Here is a 16,689-nt window from a genome sequence, read left to right as displayed (position 1 = left end):
GTTGTTTCTTTGTGATTTTTTTAAAGTTTTATTTATTTTTTGTAATCTCTACTCCCAACATGGGGCTCAAACTCACAACGCTGAGATTGAGTCACATGCTCTTCCAATGGAGACAGCCAGGCATCCCTATATGAGACTCTTTTTGATTCCTGAGTTAGGTATCGCTATAAACTTCCCTCTTAGAACTGCTTTTGCTACACCCTATAAAGTTTGGTATGTTACATTTACATTTTTGTTTATCTAAAAGTATATTTTTATTTCTCTTGATTTCTTCTTCGACTTGCTGGCTGTTCATTAGCATGTTGTTTATTCTCCACATATTTGTCAAATTTTCAGTTTTCTTTGTGTAGCTAATTTCTAGTTTTATACCATTGTGGTTGGAAAAGATGCTTGATATTTCAGTCCTCTTGAATTTATTAAGACTTGTTTTGTGGCATGATATACAATCTTGGAAAGTGTTCCAGGTGAACTTGGGAAAAATGTGCATTGTGTTGCTTTTGGATAGAATGTTCTCTAAAAACCTGTTAAGTACATCTGATTTAACATGTCATTTAAGGCCAATGTTTCCTTACTGCTTTTCTGTCTGCATATGTATCCATTGATGTAAATGGGGTGTTAAAGTCCCCCACCATTATTTTTATTGCTATTTCTTTCTTTAGGTTTGTTGATATTTGCTTTATATATTTAGGTGCTCCTGTGTTGGGTGCACAGATATTACAAATGTCTTATCTTCTTGTTGGAATGATCCCTTTATCATTACGCAATGCCACTGTCTCTTATTACAGTCTTTGTTTTAAATTCTATTTTGTCTGATATATGAATAGCTACTTCAACTTTCTTTTGGTTTCTGTTTACATGGAATGTCTTTTTTCATCTCTTCACTTTCAGTCTGTGTGTATCCTTACATCTAAACTGATACTAACAAACTGGATCCAACAATACATGAAAACAATTATTCACCATAATCAAGAAGGATTTATTCCTGGGATGAAGAGCTGGTTCAATATCTACAAATTAATCAATGTGATACACCACATTAAGAAAAAAAAAAGGATAAGAACCACAATGATCCTCTCAATAGACGCAGAAAAAGCATTTGACAAAATACACTATCCTTTCTTGATAAAACCCTCAAGAAAGTAGGAATGGAAGGAACATTCCTCAACATCATAAAGGCCATATACAAAAGACCCACAGCTAACATCATCCTCAATGGGGAGAAACTGAGAGCTTTCCCCCTAAGATCAGGGACACGACAGGGATGTCCACTCTCACTGCTGTTGTTCAACATAGTGTTGGAAGTCCTAGTCACAGCAATCAGACAACAAAAAGAAATAAAAGACATCCAAACTGGCAAGGAAGAAGTCAAACTTTCACTCTTTACAGATGATATGATACTCTACGTGGAAAACCCAAAAGACTCCACACAAAAAACTGCTAGAACTGATACATGAATTCAGCAAAGTTGCAGGATATAAAATACAGAAATTGGTTACACTTCCATACACCGATAATTAAGCAGCAGAAAGAGAAATCAAGGAATCTGTTCCATTTACAGTTGCACCAAAAACCATAAAATACCTAGGAATAACCCTAACCAAAGTGGTAAAAGATCTACACACTGAAAAGTATAGAAAGCTTATGAAAGAAATTGAAGAAGACACAAAGAAATGGAAAAACATTCCACACTGATGGATTGGGAAAAAAAAATATTGTTAAAATATTACCCATACTACCAAAGCAATCTACACATTCAATGCAATCCCTATCAAAATAATACCAGCATTCTTCACAGAACTAGAACAAACAGTCCTAAAATTCATATGGAACCAGAAAAGACCTTGAATAGCCAAAGGAATGCTGAAAAAAGAAAACCAAAGCCGAAGGCATCACAATTCCGGACTTCAAGCTATATTACAAAGCTGTAATCATCAAGACAGTATGGTACTGGCAAAAAAGCAGACACATTAGATCAAAGGAACAGAATAGAGAACCCAGAAATGGGCCCACAAATATATGGCCAACTGATCTGCAACAAAGCAGGAAAGGATATCCAATGGGAAAAAGACAGTCTCATCAGCAAATGGTGTTGGGAAAACTGGACAGTGTGACATGCAGAATGAACCTGGACCACTTTCTTACACCATACACAAAAATAAACTCAAAATGGATGAAAGACCTAAACAAATGTAAGATAGGAAGTCATCAAAGTCCTAGAGGAGAAAATAGGCAACAACCTCTTGACCTCAGCCACACCAACTTCTTACTTGACATGTCACCCAGAGGCACAGGAAGCAAAAGCAAAAATGAACTATTAGGACCTTATCAAGATAAAAAGCCTTCATGCAGTGAAGGAAACAATCAGCAAAACTAAAAGGCAAATGACAGAATGGGAGAAGATATTTGCAAATGGCATACTGGATAAAGGGTTAGTATACAAAATCTGTAATGAACTCATCAAAGTCAATACCCAAAAATAAATAATCCAGTGAAGAAATAGACAAAAGACATGACTAGACACTTTCCAAAGAAGACATCCAGATGACTAACAGACACATGAAAAAATGCTCAACATCACTCATCATCAGGGAAATACAAATCAAAACCACATTGAGATACCACCTCACACCTGTCAGAATGGCTAAAATTAACAACTCAGACAACAACAGATGTTGGTGAGGATGCAGAGAAAAGGGAACCCTTTTGCACTGCTGGTGGGAATGCAAACTGGTGCAGCCATTCTGGAAAACAGTATGGAGATTCCTCAAAAAATTAAAAATAGAACTACCCTATAACCCAGCAATTGCACTACTAGGTATTTATCCAAAGGTTCCAAAAATACTGATTCGAAGGGCCACAGGCACCCCAATGTTTATAGCAGCACTATCGACCGCAGTCAAATCATGGAAAGAGCCCAAATGTCCATCCACTGATGAATGGATAAAAAAGATGTGGGGTGTATATATACATATATATATATATGTGTGTGTGTGTGTGTGTGTATATATATATATATGTGTATATATATATATGTGTGTATATATATGTGTATATATATATATATATATATACACACACACACACATATATATATATATACACACACAATGGAATACTGATCAAAAAGAATGAAATCTTGCCATTTGCAACAATGTGAATGGAAGAGTGTATTATGCTAAGTGAAATAAGTCAATCAGAGAAAAGCAGTATCATATTCCACTCAAATGTGGAATTTAGGAAACTCAACAGATGATCATAGGGGAAGGGAGGGAAAAGTAAGATAAAAACAGAGAGGGAGGCAAACCATAAGAAACTCTTAAATATAGAGAACAAACTGAGGTTTGGAGGGATGGTGGGTGGGGAGATAGGCTAAATGGGTGAGAGTCATTAAAGACAGCACTTGTGATGAGCACTAGGTGTTATATGTAAGTGATGAATCATGAATTTCTACTCCTGAAATTATTACACTGTATGTTAACTAACTTGGATTTAAATTAAAAATAAGTAAAAATAAATAAATAAACCGAGTCTCTTATAGGCAGCATATACATGGGTCTGTTTTTTTTTTAAGACCTCTTTTTTTTTTAAGTTTATTTATTTTGAGAGTGTGTGCCCACACGTATGAGTGGGGGAGGGGCAAAGAGAGAGGTAGAGAGAGAATCTCAAGCAGGTGCCACACTTTCAGTGCAGAGCCTAACCCATGCCTTGATCCCATGAACCATGAGATCATGACCTGAGCTGAAATCGAGTCGATGCTTAACCAACTGAGCCACCCAGGCACCCTGGTCTTGTTTTTTTTTAATCCACTCAAGCCATTCTATGTCTTTTGACTTGAGAACCTAGTCCATTTACATTTAAAGTAGTTATAGGTATGTTTACTGCCATTCTATTTCTTAGCTGTTTTTGTAATTCCTCTTTGTTTCTTTCTTCTTCTCTTGCTCTTTCCTTTGAGGTTTGATGACATACTTCAGTGGTATGCTTATATTCCTTTGTCTTTATCATTTGTATATTTACTATAGGTTTTTGTTTTGTGGTTACAAAGAGGCTTACATATAACAACTTGTGTCTATAATAGTCTATTTTAAGTTGATAACATCTTAAAAAAATTTTTTTAATGTTTATTTATTTTTGAGAGAGGAAGAGACAGCATGAGCAGGAAGAGGCAGAGAGAGAGGGAGACAAAGAATACAAAGCAGGCTCCAACTCATGAACCGTGAGATCATGATCTGAGCCAAAGTCAGACGCTTAACCAACTGAGCACCCAGGCACCCTGTTAAGTTGATAACATCTTAAACTTGATCCTACTGTAATGCTCAACATTATTACTCCCCTATGTTTCTGATGTCATGTTTTACATCTTTTCATCTTACGTATACCTCAACTAATTATCACAATTATGGTTATCTTTACTACTTTTGTCTTCTAACTTTCACACTAACTTTATAATCAGTTAATATACTACCTTTACTATTCACCTTCCAGTGAGATTTCATCTCTCATGTGTATTCCTGCTACTAATTAGCACCCTTCCTTTTCAGATATAAGAAGTCCCTTCAACATATCTTTAAGGCAAGTTTGGTGGTGATGAACGTTAGCTTTTGCTTGTCTGGAAAATCCTTTATCTCTCCTTCACTTCTGAATGATACTTTTGCCAGGTAGAGAATTTTTGGTTGGAAGGTTTTTTACTTACAGCAGTACTTTGAACATATCATGCCACTCCTTCTGCCCTGTGAAACTGCTGCTGAAAGGTCTGCTGATAATCTTATGGGGATTGCCCTGTATGTAACAAGTTGTTTTTGTCTTGCCCCTTTTAATAGTCTCTCCTTGTCTTTTGACATTTTAATTATAATGTATCTTCAGTGTGGATCACTTTAGGTTTCTCTTATTTGGAACTCTCTGGGCTTCCTGCACTTGGATGTCTGTTTCCTTACCCAGGTTGGGAAGTTTTTAGGCATTATTTCCTCAAATAAGATCTCTGCCCCCCTTCTCTCTCTCTCTCCTTCTGGGATCCCTAGAATGCAAATGTTAGACTGCTTGATATTGTTCCATAAATGCCTTCAACTATCTTCACCTTTTTTCACGTGTTTTCTTTTTGCTGCTCTGACTGGGTGTCACTGCCTTGTCTTTGAGTTGACTGATCATTTCTTCTGCGTCATCTAGGCTGATGTTGAATACCTTTGGTGTATTTTTCAGTTCATTTACTGTTTTCTTTAGCTCTGACTTCTATTTGTTATATCTTCCATCTCCTGTTGAAATTGTGAGGATCTTTATAACCATTACTCTGAACTCTTTGTAAGGTAAATTACTTATCTCTCTGTCTTATTCAGGTTTTTTCCTGAGGTTTTATCTTGTTCTTTCATTTGGAACATATTCCTGTTTCTTCATTTTGTGTGACTCTCCATGTTGCTTTCTGTACAGTAAATGGAACAGGCTGCTTCTCCAAGCAGCCTATTGTATTTTTAATAGCTCCCAGTAGTTGAGGATGTGCCAAGATGTATCAGTGTCCCAAATGGGAGAATCTCAGCACCTAGATTCAGGCTGACTGGAAGCCCGATCTTTAGGTATCAGCTTTTAAAAGTATGCAGATATACAGTCCTCTGGGACTGCAAGCAGAAGCCCCACTGGCTACCAGGGCCAGGTGATCTGGAAGTGTCCCCTGGGCAGCAGTCACTAAAATTAGGGCTCTAGACAAATGTATAAGCTCTTTCCTAGGTTATACTAGCAAGCCAGAACAAGGTAGAAGAAGAGCACAAAGATGGTGCCCACAGCCTACATTCCTTGAATGAAGTTCCACAGGCTACTAAATGTGTGCCAAACCTAAAACCTGCCCCTCAGGCCACAGTCATGACGATTAGCAAATGGGCCTCCTTCACGAAAAAATTGAGCTTGTGGATCTGTTGCTTCTTGCTGTGTCCTGTGGGTGGTGGCTGTTTAAGAGCTCTTTCTCTGTTGATTACAGTCCTGTGGGACCCACAGACATAGGCCCCACTGGCCACCAGAGCCAGGTAATATAGAGGGGTCCCCTGGCAGCAGTTACAAAAATTGGGGTGCCAGACAGGAGTATGAGCTCCTTTTTGAGTAACACCAATTATTATAGTCCAATAGGACTAAGAATATAAGCTCCCCTGGCCTTTAGGCCAGGTGATTAAGAGGTGTTTCCTGGGTGGCAGGTGCAAAAATTGGGGCACCAAATGTGTGCAAAAGCTCTCCTACCAGAGATACTGGTACTCTGGAGCACAGCAAAGGGGGAATGCAGCAAAGGAAAAGCATGAAGATGACACCCGCCAGCCTCCGTCCCAGGAGAGTACTACACCAGCAGGCTCCTAGATGTGTGTGTTAGATTAGATGCCTGCCCTGCGGGCAGACACTTTTAAGCAGGTGAATCTCTTTCACTTTAAAACATTTTTTTTTTTTATTTGAGAGAACTAGAGCATAAACAGAGAAGGGGGCAGAGGGAGAGAGAGAGAATCTCAAGCAGGCTCCACACTCAGTGCTAAGCCTGACACAGGGCTTGATCCCATGACCCTGGGATCATGACCTGAGCTGAAATCAAGAGTTGGATGTTTAACTAACTAAACCACCCAGGTACCCTAAGCCTCCCTCACTTTAAGTTAGTGTGATCAGCTGCCTCTGACCTAGGCCCTGGGGCAGGTGAGTCCAAGCACACAGCCCTTTAAGAACAGTTTTTCAGGGCACCCGAGTGGCTCAGTCGGTTAAGCAGCTGACTTTGGCTCAGGTCATGATCTCACTTTTTGCTGAGTTCAAGTCCCGCACAGGGTGAGCTTGAGGCCTGCATTGGGTGAGCTTGAGTCCCGCCTTCTCTCTCTTTTCCCCTCACGGGATTCTCTCTGCCCCTTGCTCATTTGAGCCTTCTCTTCTCTATCTCAAAAAAAACCCAAAAAACAGTTTTTCAGACTTTCAGTATTGTAGGTCTTGGGATGTGAGACATGCTGATTTTCAAAGTTAGATATTTGGGGGACTCATCTCATTAATGTCTTAAAAGTTGAGATGCCCACTGTGGGGTTCATAATCTTCACTCCTTACGGAGAAGCTATAGGTTTTGAATTCCCTTTTAGTTGTGGGTCATCACACCAGGGATGCGGTTTATGGCAAGATTGTGTTTCAGCCTCTTCTACCTTCTTCAGTGTCATTTTCTTATTATTTGTCCAAGGTATAGTTGTCATTCAGTAAGACTTTATGTTTTTTAAAGAGGAAATTGTATCGTATGTACCTTTAGACTCAGTGTATCAATGAGAAAAGATAAGTTCAAGATCTTCTGATGTTACCATCTTGAAGCAAAACCTCAATAATTTCTTTCTTTTAATTTTTCTTTTTTTTTATATTTGAGAGAGCGTGAGGAAGGGGCAGAGAGAGAGGGAGCACTAGCAGCACAGAGCCTGATGTGAGGTTTTAACTCATGAACCGTGAGATCATGAACTGAGCTGAAACCAAGAGTCAGATGCTTAAACAACTGAACCACCCAGGCACCCATACTCAATGTGAGGCTTCAACTCACAACCTTGAGGTCAAAAGTCACATGCTCTACCAACTGAGCTAGCCAGACACCCCTTAATAATATCATCAAATATCCAGTGAGTATTCATATAGTCCCTATTGTTTAACAAATGTCCTTTTTCACTACTTTGTCGAATCAGGATCCAAATAAGGTCCATCCAGTGCAACAGGTTGTTATACCTCTTAAATCTGTTTTAATCTGTATACTCTCCTCTATTTTTATTTTTGACAGTTATGTATTTATTTTAATGTGTATTTAGCACATATCATATCCACTGATTTCATATCCATTAACTAGTGCTTGAAATAGAGCTAAATAGGTATTTAAGCTTTAAATAATGAGTTTAAGAAAAAAATATTAAGTAAATAATAGTGCTGTCAGATGTGATAAATCATCAGTGTGGTCATTAATTGAGACTGTAAAACATCACTTAAAAAATATTACCAATATTTTTAAAAGAGCTATTTCTAAAATATACAAAGTCTGAATACACCTACTTTTACAAAGATCAAGAAAGAGTTCCTCAATTCCTTTGTTCTGTTTGGCTGAAGTATGATAATGTTTTGCTCCAACAGATTCTGCATACCTTAAAAAAAAAAAAGAGTAACGTCAGTGATTGATGCAAAAATTTTTTTCATGTTTTAAGTAGCAATTTTAGTGACTTATTACTAATTAACCCACATTTAGTGAAATTAAGATGCACTGAACCAAATTTTAATTAAGAACATGAGAATAACAACACTTGAAATGTTTAAGTTAATTTGGAACCCAAATACAAGTTTTTGTGATTCACTATTTGATGATAGTTTTCTTTCACATCACTCTTTATATTTTTTACTGAAATCAAAAAGAGAAGTGAGAATGGAGTAACTTTAAATGTCAAAAGTCCAGAAATTACCAATGTAAATATGCTTCACTGATTCCAATAGCTCATTTTAGATTAACAGGTTTCATTATTACATAAATGGTAAAATACACTGTGCAAAGAAAAGGACTTCTACCAGGGAGTGACGGGAGGGAGAAAGGGTGATCACTTACGATTCTGCTTCTTGAATGGAAACATGTCTCTCCTTTTCCAAGTCTATTTTATTACCTAGTTTGAAAAAGTAAAGATGCCAATTCTTAATACTGATTCATTTTTATAACAGAACTAAGTCAATTCTAAATACACAATTGCCATTTTAATCACCTGGAAACATAATACAAATTCCCATTAAACTTCTACATGTCATGAAACTGTAAAGTTAAACCCTATAAGGGCAGATCATGACTGTCAAGGTAAATGCCTCAACCTCCTTCAAATGGCTCAATGCAAATCCCTCCTGAAGCAGAGAAAATAACTTTTCCAAAGAGATGGGCACTATTCTTTGATTTAGGAGATAAGTGAGACAACATACACTTGGGAACCTATGATTCTTAGCCAAGTGTAAATGGTCCCCAGTCAACACAGAGCCAGTCAATAATTAAGCAAGGCTATCTTACTATTCATGAAAGATATTAGGCTAACCTAAGGGTATTTGGTATTATGGCTCTTTAAGCATTTTACCACCACTGGAGAGGAAACTGCACTGTTTATTTAACATGAGAGAGCTTAATATATGCATATCATACGAATTTAAAATTACTGAAAATAAGTTTAACTCTTCTTAAACAATGGGACGAAACCGAAATTATGCTAAAAAAAAGCCACCAGAATAAAAGTGAAGAAACTGCAAAATGCAGATTCCCTATTTAAATACAGAATAGAGGTTAAGGTGAGTTGGCTGGACAGACAACACTAAAGGAAGGATATTTCAAACAAATATCTTCTATTTTGACTTACAGAGGAAAAAAGAAACTTTTGTAAATAAGGTCATCTTTTCTTGGGACATTAGAGAATCTAGATGATTTCAGATAAAGCACGATAAGCACCCAATGAAAGATGCTTACAACTGAGAAGTAGAAGCCCGGAGGTTCTGTACATGGAGGACCTCAAATAAACTGAGCACCCAATTGTGGGCAGCTGCAAGTCACTATTTTACAACATAGCCAAAGCAGGAGAGGGAAACAGATTATACTAAAGCTCAGTGATTATCAACAAATTCTATAATGAACTGTTCCTTCTTTGGGGATTGTTTACCTTAGCAAGAAAACCACATTAATTCTGATTTTCTACATTCTACTTGTCAATAAAAATTTACATTTGCTAAATATTGCAGCCAATATAGCGGACAGTCACCAGAAGTTGTTTTATGCTATGAAGAAAGCAAAAAGCACCATCTAGTGGTCTGTGGTTCCAACAGAGGCACAAGACTGCCACGAGTCTCCGATCAAGAAGACTTTTGTCCCAATTACCTAAAACCCTATGAGTTGTTTTTCTCAATCTTTAATGCCTCTGCTTTCAAATTCCACCAGGATTATCAACATCTGTTCTTAAAAAATGAGGATACAGAAAGTAGAAAATTTGAGTACTGCCTCAAATGAATATTTGGGGGAAATTATTCAGACACTGCTATGATCTAATATTATCTAATAACATTTTAAACTTACCTAACTTTAATAAATCTGGTTATCATTAAAATAGCTATCTTAATAACCTAATTATTTTTTTAAACAAAAAATTTTTGTTTACTACTAGTTCTTTGAACAATCGGTATTCATAGGGAGTGACAGCACAGATTAAGTCAGAAAAAAACACATTGTGGTGACTGACATCCTTCCAAAACTCAAAATTTTTTTAGTGCCTACAGTTCTTTTAAAAGCAAGACATCTAGGGGAGGCTGGGTGGCTCAAATGGTTGAGCATCCAACTTTGGCTCAGGTCATGATCTCACAGTTCATGAGTTCGAGCCCTGCATCAGGCTCTGTGCTGACAGCTCAGAGCCTGGAGCCTGCTTCAAATTCTGTCTCCCTCTCTCTCTGCCCCTCCCCTGCTCATGCTCTGTCTCTCTCTCAAAAATAAAAACATTAAAAAAAAGCAAGACATCTAAAGGATTAAGGCTTTGAGGTTCATATTTGTTTCAATATTACTATACAGCTATGTAGGGAACTTTCTAATAGACTTGAAACACCTGAAAAAAGATTACCAACAAGTAAAGTACAGTACTATAAAGATGAGGGGGAAAAATTGGCTGAAGCTATTGAAGAGGAAGGTGAAAAGCCACTCTGCTAAGAAGCAAAAACTTTTATTTTTTATAAAAACACATTTGAATTAAGATCATGGAAAGGATATACCCATTGCTAAGGGCAGATGGCCTAATGGCAATAAAGAGCTAGAAACCTGTTTTGCTGAGACCCAATGGTATGTGGCCTAATCAATCAAAGGAAGCCTTCAAAGGCTTTAACCCTGATAAAACTTGTTTTCCTGTCCTGGGTCACTTCATAACTATATAATTTGGGGAACATTACTAACCTCTCTTAGTATCACTTTGTACAAATGTAGCTAACAAACTTAGCACAGTTGATGTGAAAATACAATACATGTAAAAGGCCTAGTATATAGTATATACTCAGTAAGGAGCAGTTATTAATAGCCATATTCATCACAGTGAATGATCAAATGGAAAATTAACAGTGTTAGGAGAAAATTAAAGCCCATGATAGGCAACACACTTTTTACCACCACCCCACTGGCTTCGTCTAGCTTATTTAGTTAATCCAACACTCTAGGAAATCTTCCTTTAACATCCCCACCCCACCCCCCAAATTTAGTTAGGTTTGCTTTTGTGCTACCACAGCACTCTGTACTTCCCCTTTCATAGCATTTATTGTAATATATAGTAATAGCTTGTTTTTCTCTCTCTTCCTACACATAAGCTCTGGGAAGACAAGGACCATATCTATTTTGTTCACTTATTCTTTTTTTTTATTTTTATTTTTTAAATTATTTTCTCATGTTTATTTTTGAGAGAGAGAGACAGCACACGAGCGGGGGAGGGGCAGAGAGAGGGAGACACAGAATCCAAAGAAGGGTCCAGGCTCTGAGCTGTCAGTCCAGAGTCCAACACGGGGCTCGAACTCACAAACCATGAGATCTTGACCTAAGCTCAAGTCAGACACTTAACCAACTGAGTCACCCAGGCACCTCTGTTCACTTACTCTTGATGTAGCAGACAGACCTAAGTTAAAATCCCAGGTCTACCTCTATCTGGCTATGTACTTTGGAAGTATCAAGCTCTTAGCCCACTTCTCATGTGTGAAATGGAAATGGCAATGATACCTTCTTGTAGTGTTGCCAGAAGACTTACTGAAATCATAAATGTGTAGTTCTTACAACAGTACTTAGAACTTAATAAATGGTAACTATTATTAAAAGTAACTATTTAATAAACATACAAATGTTAAGGACAGACTAGAAGCAAAATACTATCAAGCAAAGCAACCACAGCTAAGAATGCTAATCACTGAACTAACTAAAATTGAGAGGAAAAAGTCTTTGCTAGCCAAATATGGGGTTCTCCATTACTGGTTAACACATTGTAAGTGGTTTAGATAAGGACTATTTAATTTACATGAGAAAGCCAGGAGATGATATCATCAAACATAAAGATTCAGAAACATGATGAGTTGAAGTTCCTACACTTAAGTTTAAATAACTTAATTATACAACAAGATGGGAAAAGCTTGACAGAAGAGCAATACTTATAAAACAGTGATTCAGATTTTTGTTAACTATAATCTATGTAAAAGAAACACTGAATTGACATGGATGCTAAAAAGTGTACGCAATCTTGGCCATTGTTGGTAGAATGATAATGGGAGAATTTTAAAGAGAGCTATGTAAGTATACACTGGCTCAACAATGTCTAGATTCTAGTGTTCAAGTGTAGAAAACACACTTCTATACTGAAACAAACCTAGGAAAAAGAACTCAGGATGATGAGAATGCCTAGAAGTTAGACCAAATGAAAAACAAATGAAGACCTAGAGAAGTGAAGTGAAGACCTTCACTTCAGGTAAACAGTCCAAATATTTGAAGGACTGTGTTATATAAAGGAAAAGCAACAAACATTTGTCAAATGCCTTCTCTATGCCAAGTGTTTATTATTCTTCACCACAATCCTGGGAAGTAGTGTTATTATTTTGAATTTAGTAATAAAACAGAAGAGAGAATAAACACTGAACTGCTATAAAATATAGAATGAAAATCAATAGGGGATAAAAGAATGTAAATGGCTATCAATAACAAAAGGATAAATTGTGGAATATTCATAAAGTACCAGAGAGCAAAGAATAAAATGAACTACAACTATATACAAGAACAGAGGGGAATCATGCAAACATAATGTAAAGCCAAAAAAACAAAAAACCAGATACAAGAGTTCATACTATACGATTCCATTTATATAAAATTCAAACCAAAACTAGTCCATGCAGTAAAAAGTCAAGACAGTATCTGGAGGTGGGCGTTGGTGACGGAAAGGCAGCTGGGTTGGGATGAAAAAGAAACAGGTGAGCCCTCTAAGTTACTGTTTAAACAGATACATTGTGAAATTCTCCTTTTGTGGTAAGTGGGCTCTCAAAACTCTTTCATCACTGAATTACAACAAAATTCCATGTCACGTTTGCCAACAGAAAAGGAGTGAGAGGTTTTTATACTTCATACCAATAATTATTAAACACTATATAATATTAAATGAGGATTATCTGATTCTACGAGGGGCAGTAAGCTACCAGATTTATTCCTAAACCTTCTTATAGTAAGAACATGAACAATACACAGTTCAAATTATTCATAAGCTTTATTTATCCAGCTATTTTTTTTAAATGTTTTTATTTATTTTTGAGAGACAGAGCGCAAGCAGGGGAGGGGCAGTGAGACAAGGAGACAGAATCTGAAGCAGGCTCCAGGCTCTGAGCTATCAGCACAGAGCCCAACAAGGGGCTCACAACTCACGAATCACGAGATCATGACCTGAGCTGAAGTTGGATGCTTAATCGACTGAGCCACCCAGGCGCCCCCTATCCAGCTATGTTTTAAAAAATGTTACTTTAGGGGTCCCTGGGTGGCTTAGTCAGTTAAGCATCCACTCTTGATTTTGGCTCAGGTCATGACCCCAGGGATCAAGCCCTGTGTCGGGTTCTGTGCTGACAGTGTGGAGCCTGCTTGGGATTCTTTCTCTCTCTCTCTCTCTCTCTCTCTCTCTCTCTCTGCCCCTCCTGCTCATGTTCACACACTCTCTTTCTCAAAATAAATAAATAAAATTTTAAAAATTAAAAAGTAAAAAAACAATACTTGTAACCTTGGTCAAATAACAAACTGGAGGCTTCTTTGACTTTAAGTATATGTTAGTCATTTTTTCCCTCTTCTAAGAGATAACCAGAATCTCAAATAATCAAATCTTCAGTCATTCACCTACTGTGGCCACTTCCACTCCCAGTAAGTCCCAGTTACTAGACAAAGCCAGGCCAAACTCAGTAATGACTAGCTGCAGCTTTGGCCCAAACTCCCATGTAGTCTACTACTCCAGGGTTCTGTTCTGAAATACTCCTGCCATCTAGCCTACCATCTAGCATCTAGACTTAAAAAACAGGCCAGATCATCTTTGTGTCCTCTTCCCCCAGACTTGCACCCTGAACTGGAACTGTAAAGTTTACCGATTTAATGGTGACACAATGTAAGAAATGTAAATTCTAGTTAAAAAAAATATTTTTAAAAAAGCCAAATACACCCACATCAATCATTCCATTCTAGGTCCTCCACTAAACCCACCCTGGTTTTTCCGAGGCCATTTTTACCCTACCAGTCATGCAGAAAGAAAGAAAACACTATGAAGTTATTCATCACAAGAATTAATAACAAAGCACAGGAGTCAGAATGATTTCAATTTGTACTCCATCTCTGATAGCTGCTTGATAATGGGCACATTATTAAATATCTCCAGGGATCAGCTTCCTCTATAAATCCCTCATAAGGTTATGAGGATTACATGAGATAATATCTACTAAGAACACAGGATAGTGTCTGGTATACTTTCCTGCTCAATAATTAGTTACTAGATCATAGAAATAATAAACTAAAGAAAAAGGGAAGCAAAGAGAAATTCCAGAAGTCCAAGGATGAGTTCTACAGTTCCTTCATTTTTCCCATTAAGAATATTCCTCTACACTAGTATCATAATCTACTCATATCCTTGGAATCAAATTTGTCCTTAACTCAAAAATGTGCATAGTTAAATGTATAAAACAAGAATGCTTGCTGAATTCATTAGCTTTAATTTTATTTGAAATTAGATCCTAAACTCGTTTTTTCTAAAAAAAAAAAAAAAAATCTTACAGTGAAAAACTAAAGATCAAACTAAAGCAAGGCTGGCAGTTGAAGCCTTACATGTTTCCCACCTGTTCCCCAAGGCCTTCCCTGAAGTTTGAATCTTCTGAAAGATCACTTCCAAATCCTAAATTATTCTAAAATATTTGAATATTAAAATGTCATTCTTCTTTTCTCACATAACTTTAAAAATGAGAATTACTTATTTGCTATTCTCTAATAAAACATCAGAAAATAGAGGACATATTTTTTAAAAAGTGATGATGCTTACCAACTATACATAAACAGATTTCATTTCCCAACATTTTCCGTAATTCTTTGACCCAGTTTTTTACCTGTGTATACAAAAGAGTAAATATTAAAACAATTCCTGTTACAATGACCACCATTACAATATCCCAAGCCCCACACTGTCAAAGTACCAAGAATTTGTCTAACAGCCCATATATTTAGGTGTTACTAGAAATGATTAATGTAGGATCATTTTTTGACAGATTATATTGCAAACTGCACACAAATACCCAATGGAATGATTTCTCTCCATATCTACATATAGTATAGACAGAGACACCTCTAATTATAAATTTTCATAAATCTTGCACAGATCCAAACAAAGCTAGTTACCCGAGCAAAAGCATGTCAACTCCAGCCTCTGATAATAACAGATGCTTGTACAGTCACTTTGAACTTAAAAATATCAGGCTTAAAATTAAGTCCTTATTGGTTGGGGTGCCTGGGTAGCTCAGTCGGTTAAGTGTCCGACTCTTGATTTCGGCTCAGGTCATGATCTCACGGTTCCTGAGTTTGAGCCCCATGTCAGGCTCTGCGTTGGCAGCATGGAGCCTGCTTGGGATTCTTTCTCTCTCTCCCTCTCTCTCTGCCCCTTCCCTGCTCATGCGTGCGTGCTCTCTCAAAATAAATAAATAAACATCTAAAAAATTTTTTAAAAAGTCTTTATTGGTTCCAAATAGAGGGCACAGAGCTCCTGTATCACACACTTAAAAGGGGGAAAATGTATATGGACACCAAAAAGAGCGGCAAAATAAATTTTCATCCTTTAGTGTATGACAGTATTTTTCAACTTCAACAATACTGGTATTTTGGCTCAGATTAATTCTTTGTTGTGAGGGACTATCTTGCACAGTGTATGATATTTAGCAGTATTCCTGGCCTCCTACCCACTAGATATCATTCAGTACTATCCTCCAGCTGTGACAACCAAAGATGTCTCCAGTCACTGTCACCTTCTGATAGAAAACCACGGGTGTACAAAGACTCCAGTAATAAATTCTTCACTATGGATGAAGCACAGCAGTAGGCACAGTTGAGAGTAAATTCAAATTAAGTAAATTAATCTTTTGAACTCATGATTTTAAATATATTGATTACAATAAAATAGGATAAAGAACAAACTTGAATACCTTTCATTTTTTATAATGCAATTTAATTTGTATGTAATCAAATCACACAGAACTTATACACTTTCCTAAAAAAATTCACACACTTCTTTATATTATAAAAATTACATTAAATACGTGGTAAGTAAGCACTTATTGTGCATCTGGTCCTACAGTACAAATGTAACAGCTCCATACTCTTGCTCTCTGCAAGAATGCAGAGGAACTATCTTTAATAAACCCCAAACCTTTACAAAAGCAAAGGTAATAAATATTATCACCTTATCTTTCTCTTAGCACTGAACCATAGTTTTCTCAGTACAGCCACATCTTTTTGTTTCATTCACATTTGTATAAAATTTTCAGAGAAGCAATGAACTTCCATCCACAACTGATTTCACATAAGAAAAATTTAACAATATACAATGTACATCCTCATCATTTCAAAGGAACCATGCCAGAATCCAATTATGTATTACTCTACCCACTCTACAGATATTACCACAATCTACTATATCTAACCAATTTTTT

The 16,689-nt window shown here is 36.9% G+C and overlaps 1 protein-coding gene across 1 annotated transcript in view; it reads right to left on the bottom strand.

The window, feature by feature from the left end:
- The window catches only part of RAB21 (RAB21, member RAS oncogene family), a 43,255-nt gene that overhangs the window by 11,679 nt on the left and 14,887 nt on the right, over nucleotides 1-16,689 (bottom strand). The window contains exons 4-6 of the mRNA XM_015063623.3: nucleotides 15,033-15,096; nucleotides 8,555-8,609; nucleotides 8,014-8,102 (exon numbers count right to left, since the gene is read on the bottom strand). Of these exons, the coding sequence (XP_014919109.2) occupies nucleotides 8,014-8,102; nucleotides 8,555-8,609; nucleotides 15,033-15,096 (208 nt within the window). The remainder of the gene's footprint in view (nucleotides 1-8,013; nucleotides 8,103-8,554; nucleotides 8,610-15,032; nucleotides 15,097-16,689) is intronic.

Source organism: Acinonyx jubatus, chromosome B4 (genome assembly GCF_027475565.1).
Source record: "Acinonyx jubatus isolate Ajub_Pintada_27869175 chromosome B4, VMU_Ajub_asm_v1.0, whole genome shotgun sequence".
NCBI lineage: Eukaryota > Metazoa > Chordata > Mammalia > Carnivora > Felidae > Acinonyx > Acinonyx jubatus.
This window is presented reverse-complemented; position numbering and strand designations above follow the sequence as displayed.